The sequence below is a fragment of the Primulina eburnea genome, chromosome 3 (assembly GCF_022965805.1).
Source record: "Primulina eburnea isolate SZY01 chromosome 3, ASM2296580v1, whole genome shotgun sequence".
Classification (NCBI taxonomy): Eukaryota; Viridiplantae; Streptophyta; class Magnoliopsida; order Lamiales; family Gesneriaceae; genus Primulina; species Primulina eburnea.
This window is the reverse complement of record NC_133103.1, coordinates 52055672-52072597: the sequence shown is the minus strand read 5'-3', so window position 1 is coordinate 52072597 and position 16926 is coordinate 52055672. Positions and strand designations below refer to the sequence as shown.

The following is a 16926-nucleotide window of genomic DNA, read 5'->3' as shown; positions in this document are numbered from 1 at the left end:
ATTTTCATATAATAAGTTTGATATTTTTCGCAACCATTAATTTTAGATAATTACAAACAAAAATAATAATTGTATTGACAATATTTGAGAATGACATTTTTTTGGTACTATTTTTGATATGACATAAATCTTTTCTATGAAGATGTTTGTGAAAAAAATTTGAAATGGGTATGAAAGCCTAAATACACAATTATTCTTAGTATTACAAGCTCAAAATATATCATTTTCTTACCTTGCTCCAATTCAATTAAATAGAATTGGACATTCCCATTTTCAAATGTGTTAGATCAGTTTAAGATTTCCTATTCTAAAAAGTTGAGTTAGCAAACCATGAAACTTCAGTCGAGTAACATAAAGTTAAATTGTGAAAATAACTCAAACCGTTACAAAAAAAAAAAATTTGTCAAACTCAAAACAAAGCATGAAAAGAGACTAAAGGGGTGTGTATGTCAGAACTGATTGTGTAAAAGTAAATAAATGAACAAGCAAGCTTGTTTCTGGAAGTTCAACGATCAAATCCTTCTGTTATGTCTCTCCTTCCTCCACTTTCGGAAAGTTTCACTAGATGAATTTGATTTATACACGTATGTTATACAAATTCACTCTAACTTAATTCGCACACTCAATAATCACCCCTAGAATAGTCAGTCCATCAAGACAACGAGTCATAACTGTCCCACTACAGATAATCCAGATGACAATCTTGTTGATCCACTATCGACCAACAAATGAAAGGACTCATGATCAACTCTAGCTCTTACAACTTTTATTCTTCATGCGTAGTCACTCTCTCACGTTGTTCCAAATGACCTTCGATATTGCACATTCAAAGTAAAGATGTGCGATAGAGTCAGCCGCCACATGACAAAGCATACACGTTTTAAATTGTAATCTGTCAAGAGTAAGCAGCTTTCCATGAGCTAGTAACCACGACAGGAACCGATTCTCAGGCAATATGAACGATTTCATCACTAGTGATTTCCAAGGCCACCCACCTCTGCTATGAACAAAGAAATTATAAGCGCTAGAGAGACCCTGTGTGCCTCCAAACCATTTATTTAGACAGACAACAGCAGCATCCATCGAGCCACATCCCGAATAGACATGACTTGTTTGATCAATGGTGAATGATCTTTCTTCCATCCCCAAATCAGCTATAAATGTGGTTAATCCATCGAATCCACAAGCTATCTTTCTTAAGACGAATCTTCCAAAGTGTCTTCGCTAAGAGTGCCATGCATGTTCCATGCTTTTGAGTTCTTTAAACACAATCCACCATCTTCACCAAGGCTTACAAATTACCTCCCAAGCAATTGGAAGGTGTTTGTTAGCCATACGAACTTGCTACACAGAGCATGAATAACATCGATGAATATCATTGATTTTCTTTAGACTATCTAGTGTTGGTGATTTCTAGAATAACTTTTCATGACAGATATTGGATTTATAGTTCTTTGTTTTCACTGAAATATAAATCTACAAACATGCAAATTGAAATGGATCCTTTTTAATTTATTTTTTTCAAAAATAAAATCAAAATATGTTTATCAAAAGTGGCGAATAGACTGAGGCTACACTCTCCTAATTCTAAAATTTTGGCATTCATTAATGTAGCATTTAATAAAAAAAAATTGGATATATTATTTAAGAGCTTCCATTTGGTTTATTTAAAATAAAAAATTAAAACAACATATAATATGGGATTCAAGATTAAGAACTCTCGAAAAATTTATTACAAAAGAAAAGTTTAAAAACAACTCAGCTAAGAATACAAGAAATGGCTGATTATGGTTATGGTCTCCGGGAAAATTTACCACAATTATGTGTATTATAAGGATTGATACTTAATAATATATATGAGGTATAGTAGATATTAATCTTATCCTTTAAGATCTCATGTCCCTCTTCTACGACGTACATAGCCAATCAGGTTAACAAATAGTGCAACGTCAATTGCTTGACACATGATAACTTATCAATCATCTAAGTAATACTCTCACACATATATATACATTTAACCCAACAATCTCCAAGAAATGTAAAAAAATGTTTTCCAAGGGATTCGAACCAATGACATCGTTCTGATATCAAGTGTAGAGCGGCAACCGCTCACATCTCGATCTTATATATCTGTATATGTTTGTATATGGTATTACAAATGAATGTTTTGTACTAAAAAATTAAAATCATTTATTTTTTTGAGATTTAATGTCATGTTCTACCCGAACTGTACCCAGAACCCTTCCATTGATCGGTTTAACTAATTATATATAGCCAAATTTTATTTTTAAAGTTTTTAAAATATATATTGTAATTCATAGTATGATGGTTATTTGGTGCATTGAGTGACCTAAACCTCGTTTCAAAATATAAATATTAAAATATTGTGAAAATAATATGATTGACGTCTCTACAAAAGTAAAAATTTAGTCAATTTTATATTTAATTATCAAGATTCTCAAATCTAAAAAATCTAACAATTTTGTTCGAATTAAGCTCGACACAATTAATTTGTAGCATGCTGAAGATATAATTCCATAAGATTATGAATCAAAATGTTAAAATGTATAGTCAACTTCAATAAAACCAGTACTGGGCTAAATGAAACTATAATTAAACTATAATTTTCCGAAAAATGCCGTTAACAAAAACCAGGATTAAATAACACAAAAAATTTCGTGAGACAGTCAAACGAGTCAATTTTGTTATATGAATTTCTTATTTCAGTCACGTATGAAAATTAATCAATTTTTGTGATAAAAATATTACTTATTATTATAAATATAGACATAGTTGACCCGTTTAATTGATAAAGATCAATAAAATCTTTTCACAAGCGACCTATTAATTAAATAAACCGCCATAATCTATAAAGTTAGAAATTATTATATAAAAATATATTGGATAAAAAAAACAACAAAACGTAGCCATCATTTCGTAGATGTTCCTTATCTATTATTATTATCAAACTCCTTTATGTCACCATATATCACTATCTTTTAATTAATTTAATTTATATAGGAATTTTTTTTATTTCTAATACCAACTTTGTTACAATCGGTGCTTGCAAACAACCCCATTTATTTATATTCAGTGAATATAAAATCAATTCATGATCCACTGCCGAATTAAATATTCCAAATTTCTCACAAATGTATTTTTAATTGACAAAAACGTGTGTGAGACGGTCTCACGGGTCGTATTTTGTGAGACGGATCTCTTATTTGAGTCATCCATGAAAAAGTATTACTTTTTATTATGAATATCGGTATGATTAACATGTCTCACTGATAAAGATTCGTAAGACCGTCTCACAAAATACCTACTCTTTTTAATTTGACTGTTTCAATTGTAAATTTAATAATTTATGATTCAGATATTTATCGCGAAAGATAAAATAGTATGTGTTGAGGGTAACTTACTATAATATGTTATCTCGGGGAATTTACTATGTTTCCACAGAGCATAGACAACTACGAGGTAAAACAACTCTTAGTATGAAAGCAAATTTTTATTTGTATTTTTAGGTTTAATTTTTATATTTTATGGTATGGATAATATACAGACATCATGCATATCCATGACAAATTGTGATGCATCCTTGTTGTTTTTTCCTTTTGGGGAAAAAATCAACAAAATATTATTTATGTAGAATGTTATAATTGTCTCTAATGTGAGATCGATCAAATTATAGTGTTTAAGTTGATTTATGGCTTAAAATAATGGTCGTTAGTCTATGTGCACTTTATTTTTTTAAATTTGTGACATCACGTGATCTAATACTAAGCGATGGGTGGACCGTAGAGGTTGAACCTACTTGATGCCAATGGGTCAGGGTGTAAGCCTCGTTGGTGTTATCTCATATCAGTCTTATATTTTCATTGTCAATAATGATATTCTCAAGTATAAATATCACCCTTACCCACTAAGATTTAATGTTCATCTTCACTGGTGTTAACTCATATCACTTTTGACGCATGAGAGTTTTCCATGTGGTCAATTATCTCACTACTTCTCTCACTCATACACGATTAACCAAAAAGTTTCATTCACAAAATATACAGATGATAACATAAATTTAGTTATCAAATTCTAATTATAAAAACTTGTTCTAAACTCAACTCGTCTTAATTCTATAGTTTGATTATCAACCAAAAATCAAATTTACCTGTATTATTGTATAGGATGGTGTTATAATTTATGCTAGCCATGAACCCAAAAAAAAAAAAATCAAGGTAAAAATTTGTGTGAGACGATCTCATGAGCCGTATTTTGTGAAACATATATCTTATTTGGGTCCTCCATGAAAAATATTATTTTTTATGATAAGTGTATTACTTTTTATTGTGAATATCGGTAGAGTTGACCCGTCTCACTGATAAAGATTCGTAAAATCGTCTCATAAAAAACCTACTCAAAAAATCAAATCATAAAAAAACTATAATCTCATTTTTCTTGAGTGAGTCTTAAATTTGTGATGAAAAATAAAAATTATTGGTGCCTAATAATAGAAGGGGTCCCCTTGATTGATGAAATATGATGGGATGTGCAGATAACAGTTGCATCAAAATTGTCGTCAAGTTGGATTTTTCAAAAACAAAAATTCTCAAGTTGGATTTTGATGCTTCATCTAACCTTATAAACAAAACCTACTGCTTCAATTGTACCAATGAACTTTCACAAAAATTGACGTTGAATTTATTAATAGCAATTGCATATTTATTCTCGGTTTGAAATTCAAATTTTATTGAACGACGGTTGTTCGTTTATGCTATATCTGGAGTAACTAACATTTCGCTTATATTTTAATACAATAAATTCAAGAGTGAGTCTCATGTGAGACCGTCTCACGGGTCATAATCCGTGAGACGGGTCAACCCTATCCATATTCACAATAAAAATTAATACTCTCAGCATAAAAAGTGATACTTTTTCATGGGTGACCCAAATAAGAGATCTGTCTCACAAAAACGACCCGTAAGACCGTCTCACACAAGTTTTTGCCTAAATTCAACCGATTATCCGAATTCAAAAGAAAAAATATATGAAATCCTTTAGATGAACAAGTTATTATATTAAAATATACGAGAGTTTTAATTCGAATGTAATATATGCTCGGGATGAATGGACTTAAAATTAATTTAAATTTTTTTGTGAAATAGATATTTTATTTTATTCAAAAAATATTATTTATTTATTATAAATATGAACAAAATCGTCGGACATAAAAATAAAAAGAAAAAAAAGTGGATTAAATTCGAGTCTCGGGGAGTAGATCTCTTGTGAGACGGGTCAACAATATCGATATTCACAATAAAAAGTAATACTCTTAGCATAAAAAATAATATTTTTTAATGGATGACTCAAATAAAAGATCTGTATCACAAAATACGACCCGTAAAACCGTCTCATACAAATTTTTATCGTCTTGGTTGGGATGGGTCTGGATTTGTTTTGTGAAGTTTTAAATTAAATATTATGAGAATAGTTTATGAGAAATATCTTTTAGGAAAGAAATAGTATTTCTATTTTTGTTTTGGGGAAAATCGAGCTGTCATCATCATAGAAATTAAATCATATCATATCATAAATTATTTAATTAAATAGTTTAAAGTTTTAAAAATGCTCCATCTGATCGTGTAATATAATATGGTAATAAAGTATTTGTGGAAAGTGATAGAAAAAATAAATAAATTAAAACTACTGTTAAATATATGAAAACGACGAAAAATATTAGAGTAAGAAATGAACATAAACGAGAGTATTTGTTTTTATTTCGGGGCAGAAAATAAAATGTGCATTTCCTGAGATCACATTATTTTTTTTCAAATGAAAATCGATACAAAACATTGAAAATATGATACTAATATATGATATTTGAGTATGAACTGTTTTTGATTTAATACTAATATATGATTTTTTTAGTACTCAAACATATATAAAACATATGTATTAATGATACATTCGTATTTTTTTTATGAAAATTGATACAAAACATTGAAAAAATATGATATTATATATGATATTCCAATATCGATTATTTCAGATCCGATACTAATATATGATTTTCGGGTACCCAAACATGTTAAACAAACGTTGATATTAATAAAGTTCTAATTTTATACTCAAATTTTTTTTTATATAAAATTTAAATCAGTTGATACTCAAATATCATATATTAGTATATTCGGATGAACTACGATAGTTGGAGAAAGATGTCCTTGTTGTGGATTCACATATCATAAATCAATACATTCTAATTTTCTATAAGTTGGTACATTCTAATTTTGTATCAGATCTCGAGCTCGATAATTTTATCGAAGTGAGCTCGATCTTTCCGAGCTTTTAGTGAGCACGGGTCCGAACTCGAGCCGAAAATACATTGTAATACTTCTAACCTTAAAAAAACAATAATTCTTCCAATAAAATGTTAGCCATTGAAGAAGGAGGAGGAAAAAACGAACCCAAAACGAACTTGAAAGTTGTGGTAAATTGAATTGGTAATATTGTACTTGTTGATTAACTTTACCAAAGTCACAAAAAGGAGAAAGCATTCTTAATTAAGCCTAATAAAGAGGCCATGTTCCCAAAAAAGCCTAAAGAAAAAGATAAAACAATAATGGATACTGAGGAGACTCAATAATTTCCACACATCATTTCAGAAAAAAAAATATATAAATAAAAAAATTAAATAACATCATTACATAATTTTTTTTGGGAAAAATATTTAAATCAAGTAATTTTTTATTAAAAATTAAAAAGAAATCAATTTAATCACACCAATTTCATAATTTTTTATGTGTTTTCAAATGATTATTATATTTATCTTTTTTTTTTAACTCATTAGTGTAAAAAAGCACATTCAAAATTTGTATTTCCATCATATTTTATATAAACAAAAAACAAAATATCTGAGAGTTGTATATATGGACTTGGATAATCCTCCTCTTTTGAGCTAGTTTTTGGGGTTGAGTTAGGTCTAAATTCCAATATTAACATGTACCGATTAAAAATGAAAATTACGAAGTTTGAAGGAAATTACGATTAAATTACCAAAGTCGAGTTAGTAAAATTGGTCAATAAATTCATAATTTCAAATTCTTATCAGATAATTAATTGATTGACCATTATGAATTTATCACATACTAAAGGTCCCATATGTATTTCAATGAACTTGGGACCTCACATATAGTACTACTTTGTCTTGTATTTAATATTACTTGGTCAAATAAAATTAGGTTGTGGATTTAATTTAGGGAAGGCTGCTTGATTTTAAAATGGATTTTACAATTTTTTTCAAACTAATATAAGGTGGATTTGATATTTACTTGCTATAATTTATCAAAACAAATCGAATGAATTTGATACACATGATTTTAAATAACTCAATACAAAATACACCAAATACACATTTAAATTAAGAGTAAGTCTCATGTGAGACCGTCTCAGGGATAATAATCTGTGAGACGGGTCAACCCTACCCATATTCACAATAAAAAGTAATACTCTTAGTATAAAAAATTATACTTTTTCATGGATGACCCAAATAAGAGATCCGTCTCACAAATTCGACCCGTGAGATCGTCTCACACAAGTTTTTGTCTTAAATTAAAGGAAAATTGTGAAATGTGTTGTCATGTTTTATGGTTTTGCTAATTAACTTACCAACGTTGGGTCTTAGTTATATAACTTCGTTTTTTAATTGAATTTAAGGTTTGTTTCGCTGTAAAGTTGACATGACATCGAAAAACATTGACATAACACGAAAAAATGTTTGATTGTTGACATATCCGGCATCAAGTGAGCACTCCGATGAAATATGAATAAAAGCTAACAAAAACCAAACTTGACAAATGAGATGATAAAAACTAAAAACACGACGACTTAAGGACTAAATCAACTATTTTCCAAAATTAAATAATGCGAAGAAGTAAAATGTATTTGAATGTGTGATTTCAAATATATAGATAAAAAAGTAGGTCTCTTGTGAGACGATCTCACGAATCTTTATATGTGAGACGGGTCAACCCTACTGATATTCACAGTAAAAAAGTAATATTCTTAGCATAAAAAGTAATATTTTTTCATGAATGACCCAAATAAGAGACATGTCTCACAAAATACGACCCGTGAGACCGTCTCACACAAGTTCTTGCTTAGACCAAAACACTCCCTTGTAAGTTTTGTTATTTCAAATATTAAATCCAAACACACCCTTATATTTTTTTGCTATTTCATTCATTTTTTCATTAATGACTTTGTATAAAGTATGTGCATTAATTGACAATAAAGATCACATACGACTCAAGTACTCGGTGGAAATTGTGAACAAAATGGACTCGTTTTGCTCATAGGTTCATCGTGGGCTCGCAATTTCAATGCTAGCCTATATAAGATACTCGATCGATAGCTTCTATCGAACGAGTATACGACCTGTTCAGTAAATAGATCAAAAACCCGATTCAAATTTGCACGAGATCGAAATTGGATCGAGTTTAAATAGCTCAAACAATACTTTGATCCAGAGCTCTACTCTATGTGCTATGAGAACTACTTAAATTTGAAGACTTAGATATAAAACTCAAGTCAAAATTAGACCAATTAATAGATTGTGGATAATGTTTGATATCGTGATGTGGATTTATTTAAGATAATATATCAACTTTTTATAGGTCAGAAAATCAACATTTTTTTTTTTAAAAAAAGTAGATTATTAAATATAAAAACTTGGCCATCATTTTGCGAGTGCATTGTGGTAAATTAAAAGAAGAAAGGGACCATTTAGGTAATAATTGCCCTAGCGAGGCTACGATTAGACAGGGCTTTTCAGAAAATTGACCGCTCCTTTTGTTTGTACCCACTTTAAAGCCTATATGCGGCGAAGCCCAATCGCTATTCTATATGCCCACAATTACCCCCCACCACCCCACTCTTCTTAAATAATAATAATAATAATGAAAGTCTTAAATTTTTATTTATACTCTTAAAAATATTATTGTAAAAGTAAAAATAAGATAATAATATTGAGATAATATAATATTATAAAAATGTAAATAAAAAATATAATATTTGATTTAATTGATTAAATTTGATATAAAATAATAAATTATTATGTTGTTTTTTAATATTAAAAATAATATTTATTAAAGATAACATTATGATTTAAATTCAATGATTTGATTGATATAAGATATATGATTAGCTGATGGATAAATAATATGAAAAAATAAACATGAAATAATCGATTACTGAAGGTGTCGTTTTAGTTATGATATTCATCTCTAATTTATGATTGTTTCTCGAGATGTATTGTTTTTATTATATTATTATAGATAAAAATCGGTGTGAGACGGTTTCATCGATTGTATTTTGTGAGTAAAAAATATTACTTTTTACACTAAAATTATTACTCTTTTATTGTGAATATCTGTAGGATTGACTCGTATCACAATAAAAATTCGTGAGACCGTCTCACATGAGAACTATTCATTATTAAAAATAAATCAATCTAATTTCGAACCAAAAAAAAAAAGTGTGACATTATATTGACGCAATGACTAATATACCCCTATCAAAGTTCAACCACAAAGAAGAAGAAGAAAAACAAATAGTGTATTAGGCAAACACGGCCTAGGAAAGTGGTTGAGGCCCTTTATTTTTGATTATTGAATTGGAAGTATGCAAGATGCGAGAGAGACATTTTTGCAATCAAGAAAGTGAAAGTGGACCATCCCTACTTAACCCATTGAAAAAGACAATATTGTTCCTAAATGTCGCAGCATTCATATTTTTGAATACCAATATTATGGATAACATATAGCACTTTATTGTAAAATCCCTATTTGATCTCTTTTCCAAGATTTCTATCCCCTCCCAATTGAAAAACTCACTCTATCTCTAGGGGCCTCCTTTTACCAATACCTCCCTGAAGAATCAGGGTTTGGTGGTTATTGATGTTAGGAGCGAAGAGAGCAGTCGTTTTCGTTGGATTGTATTTGAATCGATGAATTTAAATGAGATGAATTGGTTTGTTTTTGTAAATGGAATGGATTTCAAATATCAACTTGTTAACTTTTGAATCATGACCGTGACTAAATTGACTACAAAACCCTTTCCCGTGTTGGTCATGTCTTCGCGTCAGTTTTAAATGGAAGCGTTAGCGTCAGGAAATAAAGGAAAAACTAAAATTCAAGTAAGAAAAAGAAAAAATTAATGTTAGATTGTCTCACGGGTCAATTTTGTGAAAGAAATCTCCGAGTCGACCTGATTCGTAAAAAAATTATTTTTTATATATGAGTATCATTTTTGTTAGTTTTATTATAAAAAAATATTGTATGAAATATACTGGTTTCACTGAAAAATATTCAATTGATAAAAAACTATTATTTTTTATATCTAAAATATCATTTTTTAATGTAAAAATATTATTTTTAATCATTTATGTTATCAATAAATATTGTATAATATATATTATTTTGAGTTAAAAATAATATTTTTATTTTAAAAATATTATTTTTAAATGAAACAGGTTAGCTACTCTACTCCAAAATATTTAACCACAGAGTGGAAGATTCTCTAAACCTTATTAGTGACTCTATTTTTATGTCAATTGTTGTTGAAATATCATAATTAAATATTTTGTTTGTGATATATCTTATTATGGAATTATCATTGAATTTTTTTTAAATCGAAAAATAAACATAAAATCACCAATTTGGAATTACCAAGTTAGTTAATTTAGCATCAAATTAAATATATATCCCAATATTTTTGAACAATAAGTATATAAAATTATAATAAAAAAAATACCAATATATATATATATATATATATATATATATATTATATATATATAAATAACAATCAGACCGACTTAAAAATTCTGGACTTACAGTGCTGCCGCATCTGATAATAACCCAAGTTTCAGGGTAATCCTCGCTTCGGGAGATGATGCCACGTGGCGTTCAATCTTAGTCAGCAAGCCTCCGCTCTTGTATAAATAGAAACCCCACTCATTCAGCTCGCAGAGTAAAATCAAAAGGGGAAGAGAAAAAATCATTTCCATTTGAATAAAAACAGTTAAGAACCAAAAATTTCGCCGGAGAATCAATATGCCGGCGGAATGTTCCGACGCTTCTCCCTACGATTGCTTCGTTCGTGTTTCGTTTCACCACCGTCACGCGTTCCACGATAAACCGTAACGAAAAGGCGGAGGATTTGTTCCCTTTTTTGGTTTTATTATTAGCATTATTGTTTTGTGTGTGTGTTTTGTCGATATTTGTGCGGAAATTATGGTGATCGGATGAGGTACTGTTGATGTGGGGGTAGAATTGATGGGTAGGGAGGTGGAGTTCGAAAACATTAATTTTTAGGTGCTTTCTGGTGCAGTTCTCAGTACTGGCTGTGAAATTTTTGAAGTAATTTTGGCCAAGTTTTTTCAGAGAGTTTTGATTGTGACTGCTGAAGCGATTACTGTAGATTTGTAGGAGCTCAGAGAATTTAATTCGACTGACAGAACAAGGAGTATAATTAGATTACAGGAAAATGCCTTTTCCGATGAGAATCCAGCCTATGGATTGCGGAGAATCGCCGATCCGATATGGCGTCGTCAAGACGCCGGTGTTGAAATCTCGGCTGAAGCGGTTTTTTGACCGACCGTTCAATGGTGTTTTGAAGATTTCGGCGGCTGATAACAAGCCTGCAATCGGAACGGCAGATGCTGAGTTTGAGCTGAGCTCGGTTTGTTTGGATAAAATGGTTCAGAATTTCATGGAAGATAACAACGAAAAACACCTGACTTCCGCTGCTTCTGCCGTGAAATGCGGTCGTAACCGCTGCAATTGTTTTAATGGTAACAGTAACGACAGCTCCGACGACGAATTTGATTTCTTCTCTGATTCGGCCACGGCTAATTCATCTTTCAGCGATCCCTCCGACTCTCTCAAGGTATGGTGTGGCCTTCTGTATTTTATCGATTTATCTGTTCAAATATTCTTGGATTTCATCTGATTTTGGCCTCTCGGTGCTGTTTAACTGTAGAGCTTGATTCCTTGTGCGACTATGGCGGAGAGAAATCTATTGGCAGACACTTCTAAAATCGTTGAAAAGAACAAAGGTTGCAAAAGCAAAGACGATTTGAGGAAACTCGTTACCGATGGTCTGATAGCTCTTGCTTACGACGCCTCTGTTTGTAAATCCAAATGGGAAAAAGCTTCGTCCATCCCAGCAGGTAAAATCTCTCTACTCGACTTTACAAAAAGTGTCATTTCTGAGTGAAAACATCTCTCTACTTTATCATTTTGTTCAATCATTTTAATTATGTTCTTTAATACTTTTTTTTTTATGTTACTGTTATCTTATGGTTTCTTGGAATTAAAAAAGTTTGTTTGATTTCCTTCTGCCAGTGAATTAGATACCATGTTTTGTGGCTTTTCTTGAATTATATTAAGAGTGATGTTAGCTTCAATAAATTTATGGGCTTACTTTTGTTGTGTTTATAGGAGAATACGAGTACATTGATGTGATAATCGAGGGCGAGAGAATACTGATCGATGTAGATTTCCGATCGGAGTTCGAAATCGCCCGATCCACAAGCAGCTACAAGGCGATTCTGCAGTGTCTTCCGTACATATTCGTCGGAAAATCCGACCGGCTTCTTCCGATCATTTCACTCGCCTCTGAAGCGGCGCGTCAGAGCTTGAAGAAGAAAGGTATGCACATCGCTCCGTGGCGCAAAGCCGAGTACGTCAAATGCAAATGGCTTAGCCCTCACACTCGCATCACCCAGCTGAAATCAGATGACATCCCCTCAAGCAACGAACCACCTGGACCCGGAACCGGACCACGAAATCCGGAAGTTATGGAGGTCTTGGACAGTGAAGTTGGGGAGTTGGATTTGATTTTTGGGGAGTCCAATGTTGAAGAACCCAAGTCGCCGGTGAGGCAGGTGATTCTGCCGGTGGCATGGCAGCTGAAATCAGATAACATCCCCCCAAGCAACAAACCACGCGCAACCAGACCACCAAACCCGGAAGTTATGGAGGTCTTGGACAGTGAAGTTGGAGAGTTGAATTTGATTTTTGGGGAATCCAATTTCGAAGAGCCCAAATCGCCGGTGAAGCAGGTAATTCCACCGGTGGCGTGGCAGCTTCCGGCGGTGAGGCCGAAGAGCTTAGAGAGGGGGAACAGGGTGGTCGTGACCGGACTAGCTTCTCTTCTCAAATAAGTGGCCAAGGAAAGGAAGAATTTTTGTTTTTGTTTCCAAATTTTGAGGATTTCTTTTTGTATCATTGTTCCTTTTTTAGGCTTTTTCTTGGTTCCCTTTCTTTTTTACATAGAAGGGAGTCTGTAAAAATCCAATCCAACAAAAAAAAAGTCTAAAAACTCTCTTTAATTTTGTAAAATAATTTCAAACCAAACTTGTGAGATTTAATTTAAAAATTCATAGCCTAGATGAAAACATAGATATCTAATTGTTGGCTTGGTAGGAAACATGAATTGGCATTTATTATTTATCATTTACACATATTTCTTGATCCATGTTAAAAATTATTGTTGAAAATGTACATAGGCGTGTGGAATTGGGGGATGATGGCAGATGGGCTCGTGGAATCTGGGGCGCCGTGCGGAGGAGGCAACGGAGTCTGGGGTATCATTAAAATAACGTGATGTATTCTCTTTTTTTCTGGGTGTGTGCCAATTTCATCCCCCTTTCAATTTTTTGGAATACTAAACGGTTTAGGCCTTGTTTGGTAAGCAACAAGATATCGTCTCATTTATAACAAAACTCTTGCTTTACAAATTAGTTATAACTAATCAGATTGTACCGTCGAATATAAAGGTATCAGCTTTGAAATTTCCTAACTTTTGTATTGTTTGTATTATATCCTACTACATAAAATATGATCGGTGGTTAATTTTTATGGTCTGTAATATATGATCGGTGGTTAATTTTTATGGTTTAATTACAGACGGTCTTATTTTGTAAGATCAAGTACTTATCATTATAGTTGTTGATAAAGATGCAACCCAAATATTTTAAATTATACAACAGTTCAATCATAACGTTTCGATTGATCTACTGAGCAAAAACAATTATGCCACGTCGACAATCATTGTATCAATAATCGCAGTCCTTACGATAAATGAGAATCGAACTCATGACCTTAACTCTGATACTAATTGTAAAACTAAACGTTTGTTGTTTGACTAAAAATTATAGTTGGTGTTAACAGTCAAACTCAAATCTTTTGAATAATATTATCAGTTGAAACACCAGATTTCGATTGTTATATATAATAGAAACTAATATTGCATTGCTATGTATTTATTTAATAAATGGTTAATTAGTTTATTATGGCTGTATAGCAATCATGTCATCTTTTTGCTTAAAGATAATGTGATATATCATTTTGACAGTTTTTGTATTAATAAAATAAAACAAAATATTTTATTCCTCCACAAGATATTTGTAGTTTTGGCTATGTGATCAAGGGTTTATTCGACCATACCTTTGTTGGCAGTGTCTGTAGGCAAAAACTTATGTGAGACGGTCTCACGGGTCCTATTTGTGAGACGGATCTTTTATTTGGGTTACCCATGAAAAAGTATTACTTTTCATGCTACGAGTATTACTTTTTATTGTGAATATGAGTAGGGTTGACCCGTCTCACGAATTATGATCCGTGAGACGGTCTCACATGAGACTCACTCGTGTCTGTAAGGGTCGATCCAACGGCTCGGATTTTTTCGAGTCAATTTTTTTTTTTTACATGGAGGTGGGCCTGAATCACTCATGTGGAGTGATCCGAACCGGTCATTACCCGTGCAGGCAGTGCCTGCACGAACAAGGTGAAACAATCCGTGTTCAAGGATTGATATTAATATCTTTGTGCATGTGTATGTAGCAAGTGATGATGCAATTACACCGAGACATGTCATGCAATTAGTGAAGTTTATTTTTTTTAATAGGTATATGATGCAACATTTTTTATACCTAGATTTTATAAATTATCTTGAAATTAGTACCATCGTTATTTTTAATTTAAATTCGTTCACAAGGTATAATTGAATGATTTTTCTAATTTTTTTTTACCAAAAATATCATCTTGAAATGTTTTAAAACCAAAAATATTTTTACTATTAAATTAAGAATAGGTATCTTGTAAGACGGTCTCACGAATCTTTATCTGTGATACGGGTCAATCCTACCGATATTCACAATAAAAATTAATATTTTTTCATGACTGACCCAAATAAGAGACTCGTCTCACAAAATATGACCGATGAGATCGTCTCACATAAGTTTTTGTATTAAATTAAAATGCTTATATATATATATATATATATATATATATATATATATATATATATATATATATATATATGTCAAAATATATCTTATACACGATACTGTTTTATCCTAATACTAATTGGTAAAAAAAATTTCATCAACACTATAATATTATATAATTTTTTTGGGAAGATTGCACTATAAGATTTATTTAAATACCATTTATTTAATCTATAGCGTATTGGTATTTTATTGTAGGATTACAAGGCTTGACTTTTTGAAAATGACAACTAAAAAGAGGCAATACCAAAAACATATTAGTCTTTATCCGATTTATGAAAAATATTATATTTTATGTTTAAAATATTAATTTTTATTTTAAAAATAAAATGAAAATCGTCTTATAAAAAACCTATTATAATTTTAAATATGATTAAATGGATAAAAGAATAATGACTGAATTAAATTATAATCACTTTTACAACTATTTGGTGTAATACATACTTATGCGACATCTTTTTTCCCTATTACTACTGAAATTCATTAATATATTATATTACATTATTGTAAATTTTAATTTTTTAAATTTTTTTTATATAAAAATGAATGTCACAATCCATTATTCTGTGAATATTACATCATACACTAATGTTGTAGGGTCAATTCTCAAAATTATGAGAATTAAATTATAAGTTGTGGGGTCAATTTCTCTATTAATTTCCTGAGTAAAATTTAAAAATAATAATTGAAGTGGGCCCTATTTTCTTGTTCAAGGCATATAATATAAGCAATTGGTCCAAAATTCGACAATAATTATACCTTGACGAAAGCTATCCTCTACCTACTCTCTCATTTTTTCTCTCGAGCTTTTAATATTTAAAATTTATTTGTAAAATGAAAGGGTGTGGCTAACTATAAATAAAAAAATAAATTAATTTATAATATTTTTTAAAATAATAAAAGGATATTTGGTTTAATTTTAATTTTTATTTTCTAAGAACTATTTTTCCGAAAATGTTATTTTTAAGAAGACAAAATTTTTTGTGAGACGGTCTCACAGATCGTATTTTGTGAGACATGTCTATTATTTGCATCATCCATTAAAAAAATATTATTTTTTATGCTTAAAGTATTTATTTTTATTGTGAATATAAGTAGAGTTGATCCATCTCACAGATAAGGTTCGTAATACCGTCTTACAAAAGACATACTCGAATACACCGGAGATTGTGAATTGTGATAGATATTTGATATTATTTTTTGGATGAATCTTTTTTCCCCTCAAAACAAGTATTTTTTTAATATAGTAGATAATGTAAAATTGAGCTCGACTAATGATGTGACATTATAAATATATAATTTTTCTGGGTAACGTATGGATACTTTTATCCATGCAAATCGGACATCGGTTCAAATCGGGTTTGAATATATATTTTGAGTCGAATTCGAATCATGTTATTTCAGGTTCATGATTGTTGACATTTTTGTTATTTGAAACAATTTTTTTTTGAAAATTTAATAATTGACGTATAATTTAATTCAACTCAATCCTATTTATTTATATTTCGAATTAAAATCAAATCCTATGTCATGAAAACATTTTCAAAGTTTTTTAAAAAATTATTAACTATTGC

At 30.6% G+C, this 16926-nt stretch overlaps 1 protein-coding gene across 1 annotated transcript; it reads left to right on the top strand.

Annotated features, from left to right (window-relative positions):
* Nucleotides 1-11018: 11018 nt before the first annotated feature.
* LOC140827885 (uncharacterized) lies at nucleotides 11019-13441 on the top strand. The gene is made up of 3 exons (XM_073190819.1): nucleotides 11019-11946; nucleotides 12040-12229; nucleotides 12501-13441. The coding sequence occupies exons 1-3, from the start codon at nucleotides 11545-11547 to the stop codon at nucleotides 13223-13225; spliced, it is 1317 nt and encodes a 438-aa protein (XP_073046920.1). The 5' UTR covers nucleotides 11019-11544; the 3' UTR covers nucleotides 13226-13441.
* Nucleotides 13442-16926: the final 3485 nt, after the last annotated feature.